The sequence below is a fragment of the Phyllostomus discolor genome, chromosome 6, assembly GCF_004126475.2.
Source record: "Phyllostomus discolor isolate MPI-MPIP mPhyDis1 chromosome 6, mPhyDis1.pri.v3, whole genome shotgun sequence".
In the NCBI taxonomy this organism is placed as follows: domain Eukaryota; kingdom Metazoa; phylum Chordata; class Mammalia; order Chiroptera; family Phyllostomidae; genus Phyllostomus; species Phyllostomus discolor.
The window spans coordinates 64,467,159-64,486,338 of record NC_040908.2 but is presented as its reverse complement, the minus strand read 5'-3'; the positions used below and the strand labels follow the sequence as shown (position 1 = coordinate 64,486,338).

The 19,180-nt window shown below is 39.6% G+C and overlaps 1 protein-coding gene across 1 annotated transcript in view; it reads left to right on the top strand.

The window, feature by feature from the left end:
• The window catches only part of BUB1 (BUB1 mitotic checkpoint serine/threonine kinase), a 50,984-nt gene that overhangs the window by 18,572 nt on the left and 13,232 nt on the right, over positions 1-19,180 (top strand). The window contains exons 10-19 of the mRNA XM_028516304.2: positions 3,197-3,456; positions 5,161-5,219; positions 6,379-6,507; positions 6,600-6,710; positions 7,503-7,602; positions 8,521-8,602; positions 11,232-11,406; positions 12,891-12,975; positions 16,298-16,536; positions 17,659-17,802. Coding sequence (XP_028372105.1) covers positions 3,197-3,456; positions 5,161-5,219; positions 6,379-6,507; positions 6,600-6,710; positions 7,503-7,602; positions 8,521-8,602; positions 11,232-11,406; positions 12,891-12,975; positions 16,298-16,536; positions 17,659-17,802 — 1,384 coding nt within the window. The remainder of the gene's footprint in view (positions 1-3,196; positions 3,457-5,160; positions 5,220-6,378; positions 6,508-6,599; positions 6,711-7,502; positions 7,603-8,520; positions 8,603-11,231; positions 11,407-12,890; positions 12,976-16,297; positions 16,537-17,658; positions 17,803-19,180) is intronic.

Genomic DNA, 19,180 nt, shown 5'->3' with positions numbered 1-19,180 from the left:
TTTCTCTTGATGCTTTTAAGATTCTCTCTTTTGTCTTTTTTTTAATTTGTTGTTCAAGTACAGTTGTCTCCATTTTTCACCCCACCTCGGCCCCTCACTCCACCTTCCACCCAGGAACCTACTTCCTTTGGCTTTGTCCATGTGTCCTTTATACATGTTCCTTGATGGACCATCCCCTATTTTCCCCTATTATTCCTCTCCTCCCTCCCCTCTGGTTATTGTCAGTTTGTTCTTTATTTCAATGTCTCTGCTTATGTTTTGCTTGCTTGTTTGTTGATTAGCTTCCACTTATAGGTGAGATAATATGGTATTTGTCTTTCACTGCCTGTCTTATTACACTTAGCATAATGCTCTCTAGTTTCATCCATGCCATCTTGAATGGTAGGAGTTCCTTCTTTCTCTCTGTTGTGTAGTGTTCCATTGTGTAAGTGTACCATAGATTTTTTATCCATTCATTTACTGGTGGGCATTTAGGTTGCTTCTAGCACTTATCTATTATAAATTGTGTGGCTCTGAACTTTGGAGTGCATAGATTCTTTGGAATTGGTATTTCAGGATTCTTAGGGTATTATCCCAGCAGTGGTATTGCTGGGTCAAAGGGCAGTTCCACGTTTAGTTTTCTGAGGAAATTCCATACTCTTTTCCATAGTGGCTGCATGAGTTTTGATTATGATGTGTCTTGGTTTGGGCCTCTTAGGATTCATCTTGTTTGGGACTTTCAGTGCTTCCTGGATTTGTATGTCTGTTTTCTTTACCAGTTTAGGGAAGTTGTCTGTCCATCATTATTTTTTCACAAAAATGTTCAATCTTTTGTTCCCTCTCTTCTCCTTCTGTTACCCCTATGGTGTGAATGTTGATACTCTTGGTATTGTTCCAGAGGTCTCTTCAGCTATCCTCATTTAAATTTTGTTTCTTTATGCTGTTCCAGTTGTGTGTTTTATGCTATCATGTCTTCCAAATCACCGATTTGATCCTTTGCTTCATCTAATCTGCTGTTGATTCTATCTGGTGTATGCTTCAGCTTAGTCATTCTTCATTTCTGACTGATTCTTTTTTATGTTTCCTTTCTCCATTTTATGCTTACTATCTCTTTGTTGAAGTTCTCACTGATATCATCTATTCTTCCCCTAAGTTCATTGAGCATGCTTATAATAAAGTGGTTTGAACTCTGAATCTGGTAGATAGTTGTCTCTATTTTGTTTAGTTTTTTCCCCAGAGTTTTGTCCTATTGTTTCACTTGGGAAATGTTGTCTTATTGTGGCCACCTCCCTGTGTTTGTTTCTATGTATTAGGTATATCCGTCATGCCTCTCAGTCTTGGCAGGCTGACCTTATGTAGTGGGGGTCCTGTGGGGCCCAGTGGAGCAGTCTCCCTATTCACCTGAGCTGGGTGCTCTAGGGGTCTCCCTTGTGTGAGATTTGGTGCCCTCCCGTTGTAGCTGAGCGTTGGTTGCTGTTGGCACTTCAGTGGGAGGGATTGACCCTCAGGCTGATTAGCTGTAAGGATTTGCCATGACATTATGGTGGACAAGCTTTTGTGCAGGGGCCAAACCTGCAGAGCAGGATTTTATTTAGCTCAGCCCTGGTGCCTGCCAGTCCACCCTTTGCATGTGTCATATGTGATGGTAATAGGGTGGTGCTCTGGTGTGCTCTGAAGTTGACCACTAGGTGTGTTTGTTCTGGAGCTTCTTGGGAGTATCTCCAGTACAGGCCAAAGTCAGCTGCTGCATGTGTTCAGCCTGGCCACCTGGTAGGAGCTACATACAAAGTGATCTTCAATTGGTGGCTGTGTCTGCTGGGCTTGGAGGCACCTGAGAGTGGTTATACTGAGAGCCCAGGCTCCTGGCGGCCAGTTAGCAAGAGGAACAAGGCAAATGGAGGCCACTGAAAGAGGTTCAGTCAATACGTGAGTCTGGTAGGGTGAGGTCTTAGAAAATCACCACAGTAGGGCAAGTATTGTGTTAGCCAGGTTAGTGGAGAGCTCAGATTTGGACCCAGCCTGTGCCTATAGGCTGTGCAGAGGGAGGGCAAATCAAAGGAACAAAGAAGTTCTAGCTCCTGCTAGCACCTTTTTCTGGGATATAGCTTTCCCTTCAGCTCTCCCCTTGAGCCAGATAATTCAGTTCTTCCAAGTATGTCCATCGCTTTTTGAGCTACTGGAGTTTAGGGTGAGTGTTTGCAAGTGAGTTTATGCTCAGACCCTTTAAGAGGATACCTGAAACTCAAGCAGTTGTCTGTCTCACCCAGACAGAGCCCCTTATTTGTATTTTATGGCATGGTGCTCTAGGATGGAGAGCCTGGTGTGGGACTGGGACACATCACTCCTCAGGGAGGATTTCTGCAGCCAAGATATCACTCCTGATTCTTAACTAGCCCACTTTGTGTCTATACCCCTCCTACACATCTCTAGATGGTTTCTTTATATCCTTAGTCATAGGACTTCTGTTCAGTCAGTCTTCAGGTGGTTCTCAAGGGTGGTTCTATAATTTAATTGTAATTTTGATACAGTCAAGGGAGGAGGTGAGCGCAGCATTTACTCATTCTGCCACCTTTACCAGAAGCCATGACTATGAACTCTTTGTATTTTTGTCCTTTTGTTTGTGACATAATTATTTTTCCCCTAGGTATCTGTGTTTTTCTTAACAATTGGTAAGAATACTTTTATATGGTAAAGAATTCACTCATCTGTCTTTTAATTCGGTAACATAAGAGGATAAAATTACCATCTATATTGAGTAGGAAAGCAAAGATTTTAAGTGAAGATCTTGTTATCTGTCTTGTGTAAGCCATGCTTGTGTGGCAGTTATAATTGTAGCTTATATTTCCTATTCATCAGAGAAAATAGCTACCAAGGTCACTTTAATGGAAGGAACATCATTATGAACATTTGATAAAGTGACTTGTTTGCCTTTTCTCAAAATTAAGTGAAGAGAATATAAGACAGTTCTTAAATACTAATAAAACTGTAGTGTGGGTTACTTTAGTGGTTTGAAGTTTTATCTTCCAGTTATGTCTGTGGTTAAACTACAGAAGCATCCCTCGTGTAGAATGGTTCATCCTGTTGTTGACTGTTCATTTCAGAATGCTCAAGGGTAATGGAATCTACTGAAGACAGATGTGAGTGTTTAAAAAGCTGTAACACCTGTTACTAAGGCTCTGAACTCCATGGCTTTACTTTTGTTTGCTTAAACTGAAAGGTTAACGCAGCACGTGTAGAGCCAAGTGTGGGCTCCCAGCAGGAACTGAGCACTCCGTCTCTGCCAGCTGTAACTCAGGAGACCTCAGAGCACATAGGAGCGAAACCCAGACAGGCACCTCCTGCAGTTTCTCCTGAGGCCAGTGCTGTCACTGCTGCTTTGGTGTCCCCAGCCATCAGCCAGAGTGTAGCTCCTCCTGTTCCTTTGACAGCCCAGCCAGTGACAGACTCCATGTTTTCAGTGGCCGGGAAAGATGCCAGGTGAGCTGAACGTCATGTCTGTTTTTCTTACATAGTTTGCAAAATCAGGAGCAAGATGTAAAGGACAGGTGGTTCCTATTTTTAAAGCAAGTTCTCAAAACTGGGGCTCCAAATCTTACAGACTTACTTATATCATGCTTCTTTTGTTTACTTCGTAATTTCTCTTGAATTAAAATTTTTCAGTACACTGAAATTCAATTATCTTTTCATAACAGAAGAATATACATCTGTTAAACTGAAACTGCCCTTGCTTACTAACTCTGACTGAATACACAGAGGGATTATTACAATTCAAACAGTTCCCTTGACATGGTTCTCATCTTCCTTCTGTCTCCCACGGTAGTGGTTTGAGGTGAATTTCCATTACACAGTATCTATACATTGCTGCGGAGGTTTCCCCAACTTTGAGGGATTTTCCTAGATTTCTAAAATACAGTGTCACATCACTTATTTTGCTTAAATTTTTATCTTCAGTTTCTCTTTCTCTCTCTTTCTCTAAACATAAAACAATGTTGTAGATCTATTAGAAAAGATTAAAAGCTACAGTGTATCTTACATCCTTCTCTTATGCTAAATCCCTTAACACAGATTACATTCTGTGGTACTGAAGTACTGGTTCTGCTCAACATCCAAGGTTAACTTTTATCAATGCTTTCTCCTGAAAATAAGATTTAAAATCACCATGCTTTTTCATTCACATTAAGATAATAATTCAGACCTGGGTTCCGTATTCTGCCATGTGTGCAAGAAGAGGACTGCTGTGTGGGAGCCATGATTCCATCGGTTATTTACAGTCAGTTTATGCAACTGTAAGATGGTACTAGCAGCGGCAGAGTCAGGCCCCGTAATGGTGCTGTGTGTCCAGTTGTCCCTATAGAGACAGGGTAGTGAAGTTGTGAAGGTCAGAGACAGCTGCCCTTATAAAATTGTGAAACTCTTTAAAAAACATTTAGATCTTGTCAGAAGTACTTCAGATTGACCCTGTCCCAGGCAAGGCACTGAATGGTACCCCTTGGCATTCCAAGCAGCTTGGGCAGCTTCCTATGGCAGAGAAAGGACACCTTTCTCTGGAATGTCATGTAAAACTTATGCTTTTTTAAAAATCACCATTTAATAGGGATTTGTAAGATTAAAAGTGCTATACATTTTATTTTACATCTTGACAGGTCCATTAAGAGAATTCTAGCCATGTTAAATTGATGAAGTCCACTATCACAATTGCATTTAAAACAAATTGATATAAATGTCTTCTATGGCATGTCTGTCTTTCTTGGTAACTTCTAAAGTCTGAAGAACAATGCACTGTGCCTGCTGGCTCATGACAGTGGTGGCCATGCAGCTGAGGCCCGGCAGTGCTTTCCCTTACCAGACTCTGGAGAGCTGCCTGTTGGCCCTTTAGCCTGTGTGATAAATGGGATCATTTGAGTTAGGGAGCTCTTATCTTGCCATACCACACAAAGGAATGATTAGCATGGTGTTAAAATAAATAATCACTGTGTCAAGCAAACATTAGTTATTGGTCTATATCTATAAGAATTCTTTTCCTTGAAAGGAAATGAAAGAAAAAATAAAACAAACATTTAATTTACTTATACTATAGACCTAAGTGGTTCCATCCATATTTTAACAGTAGGCTTGCAATTACTGACATTTTCTACAATTCTTTCTTGAGAGTTAGTGTGTCTCAAGAGTTTTGTCTTACAGATGTGTGACTACAAGTGCCCAGGAATTCAAGTCACAGAACAGAGCAGAGATAAGAGAAGGTAATGTGTAGTTACAGTACATTTGTTTCTGACTTGTCTGCCCAGATTTCTCCAGGTCGCTCCAAAGTCTGTGAGGTGGCCGTGGGTCATGAAGCCTTCAAGAGTGCACTGAAGTTGAGTGAGCTTTCCTGTTAGAATGTTAGGGTTAGGTGAACCCTGGATCATCTCAAGTAGAGGTAGAAATCTACTTTTTAGTCACATCTTATTAGTTAGAATCATTCAGAAACTTGATTTTTGAAAACTTTACTATTAAATTTTTCAGAATTTATCTAAAACAATAGTTATCTTTAATATGTCATGAAGTAGGAAAGATCATTGAAAGTTTAATTAGGAGTGTTCTATTTGGTACTACCTAGCTAGGGGATTTGCACTGAACATGTTATAAATAAGACACATGGTTTAGACATTCACTGCACACAAAATGTCAAGTGACTGACATTGTTTCCAGTGAGAGTAATGTGGAAGCAGAGCTTTTCAAAACAGCTAGAGACCCCTGCATCGGACCCAGACTTCCTGAGCACTCTCTGCGTGCCTGGCACTGGCGTGGGGAGTTAGGGGTACAATCATGAACAGAAAAGACAAAACCCACCTGTGTGGAAGGGAAAGGAAATGTTGTTGTTGGGGAGGTGGATTGAAACTACAGAGGTCACCAGGGAAGATGCCCAGAAAGAAAGTAATATTTGGGCCAAGGCCTGCTCATGTGGGCAACTTGGAAAATCTGTTGCAGACTCGTGCAGAAACCCCAGGTGGGAATGTCCCCAATGTATCTAAGCACAGTAGAGGCCTTGGGGCCCACATGTGCAGGGCCTGGACTCCAGCTGAGTTCCGAACATTTAAAATGGAACTATTAACATGTATTTCTTGGGATATAGTGGAGCTAAGGGTTTATTATGACAAGACTGGCACTTTGATAAGATTTTAGACCAAACCATTTTTCTCTTTAAGCTTTCATTTCCTTTTCTGTAAAAGCATAATTCTTGCCTTACATACCTCTTGAGATCATAAAAATAAATATGAAAGTACTATAATAATGGAAGTCCTTAGTAATGATTATCAACAATAATAAATGTTTTAATTGTAGTTTCTTATATGGTGTACTTTTTAAATTATTCTGATTTCCCTACTGATAGAATGCATTTTGTCCCCATTTCTTTAATAGGATGTGAAACACATAAGGTTTTTAACACAACTTCTTTTCACACAACTCCAAACACATCACTGGGAATGGTTCAGGCAACACCATCCAAAGCGCAGCCGTCACCCACCGTGCACACAAAAGAAGCATTAGGTAAAGCCTTTGGTTGGAATATGTAGCCTCTGACAACAGATTAATGAAAGGTCTTTGCAGTCCTGTTTACCATTATTCTTTCTACTCTTAAGGGTTCATCATGAATATGTTCCAGGCTCCTACACTTCCTGATGTTTCTGATGACAAAGAAGAATGGCCATCTCTAGATCAGAATGAAGATGCATTTGAAGCCCAGTTTCAAAGTAATAACAATTTGCTTAAAAGCTACTGAGTGCATAGCATTGTGAATGGTTGTCACAGGAAATATCAAGGATTATACAAGAATTGGCCCTACCTTTGATTAGCTTGCCACATAAGGGTAGGGAATGTGTGAAATTAAAAAATCAGAGAATGTTTGACAAGGTACTTGATTTGTGTCGTAGAACTGGTTTGTTTGTATTTTTTGAAAATAATAATAATAATAATAATAATAGCACCAAAGAAGGACAAGATCCTCATAGGTAGAAACAGCCAGGAAGGGCTAAGTACTTCAAGCCTGACCTGAGTCTTGCCTGGAAGAAGAATGGCGAGGAGAGTGCCGGAGGCCAGCGACCAGCAGCCTGCTTTTGTCGGAGTTGGTGTTCCCGCTGGAATCCAGAAAGGGATCACAATAAAACTAAATAAAATCCAGTTAGGCTTGGGAGGATCTAAAATATAAAGCTACAAGATTAATTCTTATGCTGAATGGGAAAGAGCCTTGAGAGCTTTGTTCAGTGAGTCAGGTGATAATAACAATACTTCAGGAGAATGATGAACACCATGTTTTATATGTGGCGGGAACTCGAGACCTGCAGGCTGCAGTGAGAACCCCTGTGATCATAGTTAAGTTACTTTATCTCAATACCAAGTGACTATTACATTACCTAGTATTTGAAAAGCTGTTATTTTCTGTAAGCTTCTGTTTCATTTTCTTATTTGTAGTTGAAGTTTAGCATAAAGGATAATGTTTTTCTCCCGATGCTGTAATTAAATGCTGTTTTATTTTTCTGTTACAGAAAACACAAGATCCTCTGGAGCTTGGGGAGTCAATAAGATTATTTCTTCTTTGTCATCTGCTTTTTCTGTGTTTGAAGATGGAAACAAAGAAAATTATGGGTAAAGAAACACCTAGTTAAAATCACATTATAGGAGATACCTGTTGTCACAGTGATGTGGAATGCTGCATTGGTTCTTCTGTGTCTCAAGGCAGTGAAGTGGTGGTGGAACGGCCTGCCATCAGGTGGTCTGCGGTACAGTCAGCTCTGCCACCGATAAGCTTTTTGACCACATGACCAGGAGATTGTTGCTGAAAGAGTCAAAAGAAAGTCCTATGCAGGAGTCAGAAGAAAACAGACCTTCCACAATTAAAGCATGTAGTAATAAATAATCAGAGAACTGAGGGATTCTGTGGGTTTGAACTTTTACTAGATATGAATGGATTCACCAGTCCAGATATCTATGTGTGCTCTCTTTATATGTGTAGGATGGGTCAAGTAGAAAAGGAGGTGGCTAATGGAGGGTCATGCATCAGGGAGAATAAGTTTTAAGGCTGAGGGAAACTATTAGAGTGGGTAGCTCCAGGAATTTCACTATTAATAGTTTAAACTGTGGAAAGAGAAGTGTAGGTGTGGTTGAAGGTATGACAATATGGAAGAGATTTATACTGAGGCAGAAGGGAGAAGGAGCCAGCAAGCTAATTCTCAGAGAGAAATCCCACAGCTAAACCAAGCACTGGAAATAAATCAAGTGCATGGCCTCCCTGAACTTCTGTGGCCACAGTAAGACTTACATATAGCTCAGTGTAACAGAAACTTTTGTATTTCCCACCCTCACTGAAGTAACTAGCTCTACTCTTACACACATAGTCACATTAATTTATTTTGTATTCAGTTGTGCTATAACTTGCATAAATAAGGAATATGTATGTAAATATTAATTAAATAGGATAACTGGAAAATGTTTCTAACACTAAAGTAGCAGCATGTATTTCCTTGGCATATTTTGCTATTTATGAGTTTGCAAATCTTTTCTTAGATTACCACAGCCAAAAAATAAACCCACAGGAGCCAGGACCTTTGGAGAACGTTCTATAAGCAGATTTTCTCCAAAACCAAAGGCAAGTGATCTCCATTTCGTTTGTGAAATACCCATACCGTCCCCCCAAAACTGTACCCTTCATATGACATTGTATTTTTCAGCACAGCATTACCTACACCATCTAATTTATCAAGCACAACTACTTGGTAATACAAGGGGCCTTGCTTGGCAAAACGAGGGTAACCAAGTAGTTGTGCTTGATAAATTAGATGGTGTGTAATACGTTGCTGAAAAAATACAATGTCATATGAAGAGTACCGTTTGGGGGGACACTATTCTACAATTATTTGAGTATCTAGTATGGTGCCTGGCACTGGGATGCATATAGAAAGTAAAAAAGGAATTTGGTGTGATACTTGCTCTGAAAGAGCCTGCCTTCTAAACAAGAGGACCCGTGGTGTGGGAGGATGAGAAATATATACGTTTCATATATCTGGTATGTGATGCCAGCAGTGAACTGTTGGAGCTAAACTGGAATGGTCTGTCATCAGGCACCTCAGCAGACCAGTGTCACCTGGTTGCTGTCCCACAGCGTCGTGTGCAGCCTACATCCAGCTCCCGCTGCAGCCCTGAGAGTTACCAAGCTGCACTTTCCATTTACCCCAGGCCGCTCTCTGTTGTGTATGTCAGAGAGGTGCTGAGGAGCTCTGCTAAACCCTGGGTCATGTTGTGTTTTTTTGTTTGTTTGTTTTTTAAAGATTTTATTTATTTATTTTTAGAGAGGGAAGGGAGCGGGGAGAGAGAGAGAGAGAGAGAGAGAAACATCAGTGTATGGTTGCTGGGGGTCATAGCCTGCAACCCAGGCATGTACCCTGACTGGGAATTGAACCTGCGCTGCTTTTGGTTCACAGCCCGCGTTCAATCCACTGAGCTATGCCAGCCAGGTGGGTCACGGTTTTCATCCCACAGTGGATTCTTTCAGCTAAATTATCACCCAGTTCTCGGACTAGTTCTGGGACTAGTCCCAGTTCTAATGCTTTGGTGGACTTTTTGACCTTAAAGTTTTCCAAAATAATAGGCCAAATTTTAAATATAGTAGCATCATGTTGTGAGTGCATTTTATGGAACTATTCAACTATATGCGTGTTAACTAAATAACCCATAATGAATTACCCATATATCCTGGCCCTAAGCATAAGCCAATTGCTTTATCCCGTGTTCACCTAAAGAAACCATCAGCCAGCTTTTCCTGCAGTGCTGGAAGAGATATGGTAGAATTTATGGAGTGCAGTATATGTGAAAACCAGGGGTGCCATTTTTATGGGCAACTGAAGAGCTTTGGTCAAAATGACTTTAGCACTTTCTACTGTTGTCATAGACTCTAAAACTTTTGTGTTTTTGAAGAAATAGCTGATTCTAAGGCTGGGGCTAGAAAATACAAATGAGCATCTTAAGGGTCAGAAAGTAATGAAGTGCTTTAAAAAAGATGGAGTACACCTTAGGAGCCCACCTGAGCAGCCAGTGGCCATACCTGGGACAACATGAACAAGGAAATAAACAGAATAGGTTAGCATTAGACTAACCCAAGAAATAAAATAAATACCCATACTGTTGTAAATAAAATACAGGAGAAAGGATAAAATATCTTTATAGAAGGACTCCAGTAAGGTAAAAGGACTGAATGACAATAGAAAATGGCCATTAGAGCCACAGTAATAATTGCTGCAGGCAATCCCAGGAGAATATTACAATTAGCTGGAGAAACTTGAAGAAGAAACAGGATATGTGTATAGCCTGCCTCACCTAAATCAATTAATCACTGTGGTGGTTTTAACCTTTGTTCCCAAAGTCTTTGATACTCCTTTATCCTTGGTGGAGCTTAGTTTACCTTCCTTTGAGTGTAGGCTGCCTTAATGACTTGCTTCTAGCAAGTAGAGAGGGAAAGGGAAGCACTGCACCTGCAGTGGAGAAGCTTGGCAGACATCACCTTGACCAAGTGATTGGTGTACCTCACCAGTGGTAAGCTGTTAATGCCACAGACTCTCTAACATGACAAAAGGAGAAAGGGCTATTCACCCCTGGTATTCTTCCCCCAAATTTATAACCCCAGTCTTAGCCCGAGAAAACATCAAATAAACCTAAACTGGAGGGACATTCTACGTTGTACTTACTTGATCAGTATTCAGGAGTGTCAGTGTGAGACAGCCTAGGAAAGACCAGAAACCTGGCATAGACTAAAGGAGGACAAGGAGACATGACAACTGAATGCAGCATGACAGTCTGGGTTGGATCTGGAGACAGAAAAGGAACATGAGGAGAATAAGGGAATCCAAATAATGTCTATAGTTAATAGTATTGCTTAGTTTTCACAAATATACCAGGGTTTAATAAAATGATAATGTTAGAAGCCTGATATGGGTATGTGAGAAATTCCTATGTAAATCTGGACTTAACAAATTTTATAGTGTTGTAAATATTGAAAAAACAAAAATGTGACCCTGTGTGGGTGTGAGCCCACTGGGGTGTGAAAAGGAAGAGTCTAGGGCTGGAGAAAAGATCAGAACCACAACATCCTTGGCTGTGTGTTAGCCAGGGCTACACCTGTGTGGTCTTCAATTTCTCATTTTTCTGAATCTTAAAAAGTGTTAAATTTTGTGGATGGTGCAGGGAGGTGACTGCTTTTTTTTTCAGTTTCTCTTTTATTACAGGAAGTCGCTCATGCTGAAGAGTTTTGGGATGACTCCACTGTGTGGGGTGTCCGCTGCACCAAGACACTGGCACCCAGTCCTAAGAGCCCAGGACACTTTACATCTGCTGCACGGCTTGCATCTACTCCTTTCCACAAACTTCCAGTGGACTCAGCACAAGCTCTGGAAGATAAAGGTTGTGTGACGCTTACTTGTATAGGGTATAGGTTTATTTTATGTTTTACAAAACAAAAAGGCCACAACAGACAAATTAAATTATTTGAATGCTAAAAATAATGAACATTTATATTTTCTTAATTTGGTAAGAGTCACAAACAGCAAATTTTAGTCCTTGATATTTGTCTACTTATCTCATTACTTTAGAGACGTAGCCAAGTACTAACTCAGAAATTTTCTTTACTTTTTTGTGATTTGACTCCAAGACAGCAGTGAGAAAACTCACAAATAATCATTATTTCTCCCAAACCTAACACTTCTATACCAAAGATCTTTATATATCTGAATTGACCTTAATGTATAATATTCTCACTGAGCACAGTTAGTTATTACTTACTAAGAACCAGCCTACAAAATATATATACTATTAGATCTGAAACCACCTTACCATTTTGGTGACTACTGATATACTAGCCAAACTCCTGTCACTGCTGTCACTTCTTAAAAAATGGCACTTGGTCACCAAAGCATGCTGGTGAAGGCAGTGCCAAAGAATTTCACTCCCATAGGTTGAAGCATGTTTGAACCCATAGACTTAAAAATGTTAACTAAAGGGGTAAAAACTTTTCATAGAGTATTAACTCAATATGGTATATTTATTTTCTGAGTTTTAAAGGACAGTGCAATTGAAACTTGGACAATTGCCAAGTATTATGACAAGGTTGTCACTTTAGTTAAAAAAAATTCAAGGTTTTTCCACTCAAGAAAACTAATCAGTCAGGAGCCTTTCAAAACAGTCCAGATTGGCTGCACTTAAGAGTATTTACCAATTCAGTTCAATAAAAAAAAAAGCTAGTGATCTGGTATTAAAAAGTATCAGCCTCTATTTGGTGAGGCGCAGTATCTGATACAGTTTGATACTTGGCCATATGTAGTGTTAATATCAGTTGGTAGAAGCTTGTTCTATATTCTGCTCTTATCTAGTCTGTTGATTGATAGTTATTGTTTTTAAGTTAAACAGAGTGATAACCATTGCCAGGAAGCTTTCTGATACAGACATGCTATATCATTCAACTAACTACCAATCGGCTGACTGAAAGACACTGAGACCTCTGCCCTCCAGAGGCCTGGCAGCCTTTTTTGCTCCCTGTCCTTGTTATTAGGTTCTCCCAAAGCAGGGTGTGGCCTGCCACCCATACCAGTAACCTCCCATGGTTTGATCGTCCTGCCCTCCTCAGTGAACCTGCCCCTCTTCTGGCCCTGTTCTCTGGAAGGATTGTATGGATTAGACGTATAAAGTTTAAATTCTCCACATATATAAGTAGTAGAAAATTTTTTAAGTGATTTTTCCCCCATTTAAAAAAACAGTAGTACATTTTACCATGGAACACTACTTTTATAATGAAAGTCAGTATAAAAAGGAATCCTGGACTTTTAATATGGAATCATATGTATATATACATGTGTGCACATAATGTGTGCCTCTTATTTTTTATGTTTCAGAGAATGTGGCAGCACAGTGCACCCATGTGACTTTGGATACTTGTGAAGAAAACATGGTGGAGCCCTCAAAAGACAAAAGGTTCAGGTATTGTGACCATGTGGTTCTGTCACTCCATTTTCTTTCTAGCTTTCCACTTAAGATGTGATGGAATTCCAATCCTTAAAGACTAACAGAGTCTTTATGGACTTGCAGCTTTAAGTCAGAAAGTCCTCTCTGTGGCTAAATACAAAGATCAATCTAAACACAGGGTATATCAGGGCAGTAAGAGAAGCAGTGAGATAGCAGAGAATCCTTGTGGGAACAGTTTCTGAGCCTGACTTCCATTCATTCTGGGAGCAGAACTGCAGACGCTTTGACCAGCCGAAGACCCTGACATAGAAAGACTATTGTGGAACTGAGCAAACAGAATTCCTTCTCTATACCCACTGTAATTGAGAAAATTGTTAATTTTCTTTTATGAGGAGAAGACAGTGTTTAAACCTCTTAGGCATTGGTATAAAATGCAGACTTAACATACATTAATGTTTCACAGAAGTAAAATTCCAATATATTTGAATAGATACTGAAAGTAGCTACAGTCTTTTAAGCATTAATTCTAGAATAGTGGCTGTGCTTTTCAGGTACTATGTCCTTTCATTAATCTTACAGTAATTTTAGTTGTAGGAGCTAGTCTTTTCTACCATTATAGATGAGGAAACCGGGTTTAGAAGGCTAAATAAATGACCTAGTCTTACAGCTTCTAATTGTTAGTGCTGGAATTTGAACCCATAGTTCTTATTTCAGAACCCTTTGTCTCACCACTAAACTGTACTGGCTCTTGTTACCAAAAACCCCCTCTTAAACTAAGACCCTAGTAAATAAATGATTGGATAAAGGACATGGGCAGAATTTAGAAAAGAAAAAATAGTGAATAAACATGTGGGAAATAGTTGACTCATGAATAATAAAATTAATGCAAATTAAACAAACTGCCTTAATTTAAAATTCTGCCCAATGGGCATAACCTGCATAGCCCACCAGGAATCTTCCTACATGTAACTAAACTTTTGACTCTCAATACCACCATAAACTACACATGGCATAGGATTAACTTAGAAGTTCACAGGACAGAAATCACAGTTGCCAGCAAGGTAGTACTGCCCAAGAAAACATGGACCTCCCAAGACACCCCCAAGTTGCAACGAAACAGGATTCACCCAGGTACTCTCCAAAAATTGAGCTCCAGAAGGGACAGACCCTTTGTGAGGGTCATTGTGCCCAAAGTCTGCAGCTGTAGACTCTCAGCACATACTCCTAATTCTCCCAGTCTAGAAACAGTTACCAGTGAGGGGTATTTTTTTTACCATAATCAGTGATGACAGTAAGCTCTTACCTTTTCAATTTTCAGGGGGAAAGAATTAGAAAGTTAACCAAAATAATTCTCATGGAGAGGTAGAAAGGTTTTGTTAGTCTTTCATGCACCCATACTAATTTGGGCACTCATGTTGCTAGTAGCAGTGTACATTGTTTAGAAACAACTTTTTCTGTGTTTGGCTACTGCTATTACCTGTTTTGTTGGTAATATAAATATTGAAAACATTTTTAGTATCTAAGAACCATGGAATTTTTATATTCTAGCATACATCCAGTGGATCAAATGGTGTAGAGTCATTAAAATCCATGGCTGGAGCGGTGGAGAGACTTGTAGGCACAACCTCTACCAAATGATCAAGGTTAATGTCACCAGTAATACCATTTAATGAGAAGGGCACTTCACCTCTGTAATATTTTTCTCCAAAACCAGTACAGTTCAGTCATGAGGAAACATCAGAGAAACTCAAATTGAGGGGCATTCTGTAAAATTCATGGCCAGTAATTCTCAAAACTGACAGGTCTTGGAAAACTAGGAAAGACTGAGAAACTGACACAAATGAGAAGAGAGTAAGTTAAACAGGATAGCTAAATGCAACATGATGTCCAGATTTGGGTCCTGGAGCGGGGAAAAGGGCAATGTGGAAAAGTGGTAAAATCTACGTGGAGTCTGGATGGTAGTTAATAGTCATATCAGATGTTGGTTTTTTGGTTTTGACAAAGGAACCACTATAACTTTGGAGGAATTGGGTGAGGGGTATATGGGAATCCTGTTATTTTTGCAACATTTTTTAAAATCCAAAATTATTCTAAAATTAGTTTTTTAAAAATTCACAGCAAGAAAAATGACTGTCAAGAGGTAAAAATGCAAAATGAAATTTTATGTTTAAATTCATCTCTATAAAAATATATTCCTACTCATGCATTTACATATATTGGATATATAGGTGGGGGAAGTTATGTGTGTGGAGCTATGTATACAGTCGAGTCTTGTTATTTGCTTTGGTTCTTCTCTCTGAAGTCACTGCAAATAATGAATCATTGCCCCTAGGAGAAATACAGAATGGGGTTCCTGTGAGCCTCTGGTCACAACATATTGTTCACAGCCACCTTATTTAATATTGTTGACTCATTACCATGGAACTCACTGCCACCAGCGCTGTAACTCATGCTGAGGCTCACCCAGCACACATCACAGCCTTCCTTCATTTAGGCTCCACATTTGGAAAACATATTAAACAGTGAAATTGAAATCACTCCCCCGCCAAAATGCACAAAAACACAAAGAAAAAAACCCAAATAATCCTATCAGTAAGTGTGCTGTGAAAAGACACATTTACAGTATAAGAGCTGAAACAAGACAACTTAAGGCCTTACCCCTCACCTGAGACCATATTTTTGCGTGACTCAAATTTTTTGCCACTCTGCATTCTGCAGGTTGAGTATTGATTTGGGGTTTACACATAGTTTTAGCATGAATGAAAATTCATAAATATGGAATACATGAGTAATGAGAATTGACTGTACAGATAGATATACCATATATATATATATATATATATATACACACACACACATATATATATGTGTGTGTGTATGTGTGTGGAAATGTACCAGTGTTAGGTTGCTGGATTGTGATCCACACTTTGTTTGTTTCAGTGTTATAAAAGAAGGCATTTTGGAATAAACATTAAGTGTTCAGTCTTGGTGACAGTACTGATACTTTGATAACCTAAGTACAGGGGAAATAAGCCTGTTCCTGTCAACGTTTCCTACTAAACAATATCCCCTGCTATACCTATCTTTATCTATCTATCTATCTATCTATTTCCATGCCTTTGATTTACTTCTAGTATGGTAGTGACTGTGTATTTGCATATATTTGGATTTTTTTCTGAAGAAAATGCTTTAATCAGCTCTTGGTGAAGCACTTTTGAAATGTCATTCCTAGAGTGAAAGGAAACTGCTTCCTGAGACTTTCATATGATCAAACCCAGTAGACTTGTAACCACATGGTATTTTGTTTCCTTCTCTCTCATTCTTTTTATGTATCCAGTTCAATTCAAGAGAAAAGCCCAGAACCAGCATCCCCCACCAATGCATCTGCAGCATCCTCGCTGCATCCGAGCCAGCCAATTCCCGGTGGTGTGCTGACCAGCAAGGCGGAGCAGAGCCTGAAGGCTTGTACACTCACAGACACAGACCTTGCTGTTGTGGGGGAGCCATCAGACGCCAGCACTGGGCTCCAGGCAGAATGGATGCATCCTCGTTCACTTAGGAATGTCAATACCCCAAGTATGAACAGATTCTCAGTCCTCATTGTGCCACTTAATAAGGACAGTCTCCTGGTAAAAGCTGCTTCATGAAAAGCTCCAAAAGCAGGGACTCGAATGTCATTGAGTAGAACACAAGTTCAGACAGAACTTGCATACTGTATCACAAAGTAGTACAATAATAACATGCACGAGGGCAAGTTCATTTTAATTTAAGAAAGTGTCAAAATAACTACCTATTGGAAGAGGGAATTGGTATTGGAGGGCCTAATGTGTGCCAAGAATTTAATATAATGCTATTATCTCCCATTTTATAGGAAAGTGACGGAGCTCAGGGTTAAGGGACTCCTAACTCCAGGCTACACAGAAACATCTTGCATGGTGGTTAGAAGTACTGTCTCTGGGGATAGACTGGCTAGACTCCTCCTCGGGGATAGACTGACTCCCCCTTTTATGAGGTCATGTGATCTTGGCTGAGATTATTTCAATTATTTGTGGCTCCCCTTCTGTAAAGGGGTGGGAATGGTCGTACCTACTTCAGTCTTATTATAAGGGCCAAGTGAGTTACTAAATGCCAAGTACCCAGGACAGTGTCCTACATAGGCTTATCACTGAGGAAATGTTAATTATGCTGGATTAGTCTTTTACAATTACCACTGACATTTTTCCTCCTTTTAGAAAAGATTTCTCTTTTGTGAACACCAAGTATCTCATACTTGAAGATTGCACATAGGTAGTGTAAGTGTTAAAAGGCAATGTATTTTGTAGATATAAGTAGAAAAGCAATTTGGAGAATATATATCTGAGCATGTCAGCAGTAACTGATATCCAAGTCTGCCTTTAAAGGCATGCACCCATAATTGTGCTAAGGGCCATATCCAGCAATTCCAGATGAGTGAAACAGGTACCTTGCTGTTGATTTCCTTTCTCCCAACTGAACGCTGATCTAAATTTGTAGATCTAAAATGACAAATAACTGTTATAGAACCACCCATTTTGACTTTTGAAAATGGTTATTATTTGAATGAATGCTTTTTACAATGAGGCTTCTGAAAGCTTATTTAATGCATGTCTCACTTGCTTTATTTGTGTATCTTAGGTACTGAAGTTTTCTTTTTTGTTCCCATTCCTTCATTCCTTTAAGACTTCACTGTTGAAAATCCATGGGATGATCGACTGATTTTCAAACTTCTGTCCAGGCTTTCTCAACCAGTGTGCTCCTATCCAAATGCTTTTGAGTGGCAGTGCAAGCTTCCTGCCATCAAGCCCAAGACTGAGTTTCAACTGGGTAAGAACTATGTGGTAGTAAAACTTTAAACTCTCATTTCTCTGGGGGAAGTCAGTGGTAACCAGTGTGAATGTGATTCTGCTCTTGGCACCACAGCCACCTTTTACCTGTAGGACTAAGCAGAACATTTTGTTAGGCCATGACAGAACATAGCGTTTTGATTGCTGTTGGGGCTCTGACTTACAGAAGGCCAGTTGGCAATACCTAATCAAAATTTAGAATGCACATACTTTCAAGACACAGACACCATTTCAGAGAATTTCCTGCAGATAAATTACATACATTCCAAATACCATGCATGTAAAAGCAGCAGGTTGGAAGCTACATAGGTGTGAGTGGGGACTGCTTCAATAAATGGCTGGACACCTCTGCAGTAACATGTAGCTCTCTGTACTTACAGGAGATGACCTCTCAAACATGTGGTTAAGTGAAAGGGCAGACTAGTACTATGTGCTGCTTTCCTTTTTCTTAAAAAGGGAAAGCTCAGATATATATTCATATTTGACAGTATTTCCAGAGAACTCTTGAAAGATACTCAAAGTAATAAAAATGGCTGTTAGTGGGACAGTGGATGTGAATAACAACGGGACAACCCTTCTCGCAATGTACTTCCCATGCACGTATTTGTATATAGGCTCCCTTATTAACATCTCGCATTAGTGTAGTACATTTGTTCAACTTAATGAGCCAATATTGTTATATTACTATTAACTAAAGTATATATTAGGATACCCTCTCTTGGTATTGTACTTTCTGTTTTGAGAAATGTGAAATGAGTACACCCATCATTACAGGATCATACATAGTAGTTTCACTGCCCTAAAAGTGCCCCGTGTTCCACCTGCTCATCCCTCCCTTCCGCCACCTGAAACCCTGGCAGCCACTCATCTTTTTAATGCTGTCTCCATAATTTTGCCTTTTCCAGAATGTCATATAGTTATAATCATACAGTATGTATACTTCTCAGACTGGCTTCTTTTGCTTAGCAATATGCATTTAAGTTTCCTCCATGTCTATTAATGGCTTAATAGCTCTCTTTAATGGCTGCGTAGTAATCCACTGTATGAATATATCATCATTTATTTATTCATTCACCTATTGAAGGCCATTTTGGCTGCTTCCAAGTTTTGCCAATTATGTAAACATTCCAGTGCAGTTTTTGTGTGGACATGTTTTGAGTTCATTTCTGTAAATACCAAGGAGTTAGATTGCTGGGTCACATGGTAAGAATATGTTTACTTTTGTAAGAAACTGCCAAACGGTCTTCCAAAAGGTTTTGTACCATTTTGTATTCCCACCAGCAAAAAGTGAAAGTTCTGTTGCTGCACACCCTCACATCATTTGGTGTTGTCAGTGTTTTCAGCTTTAGCCGTTCTGA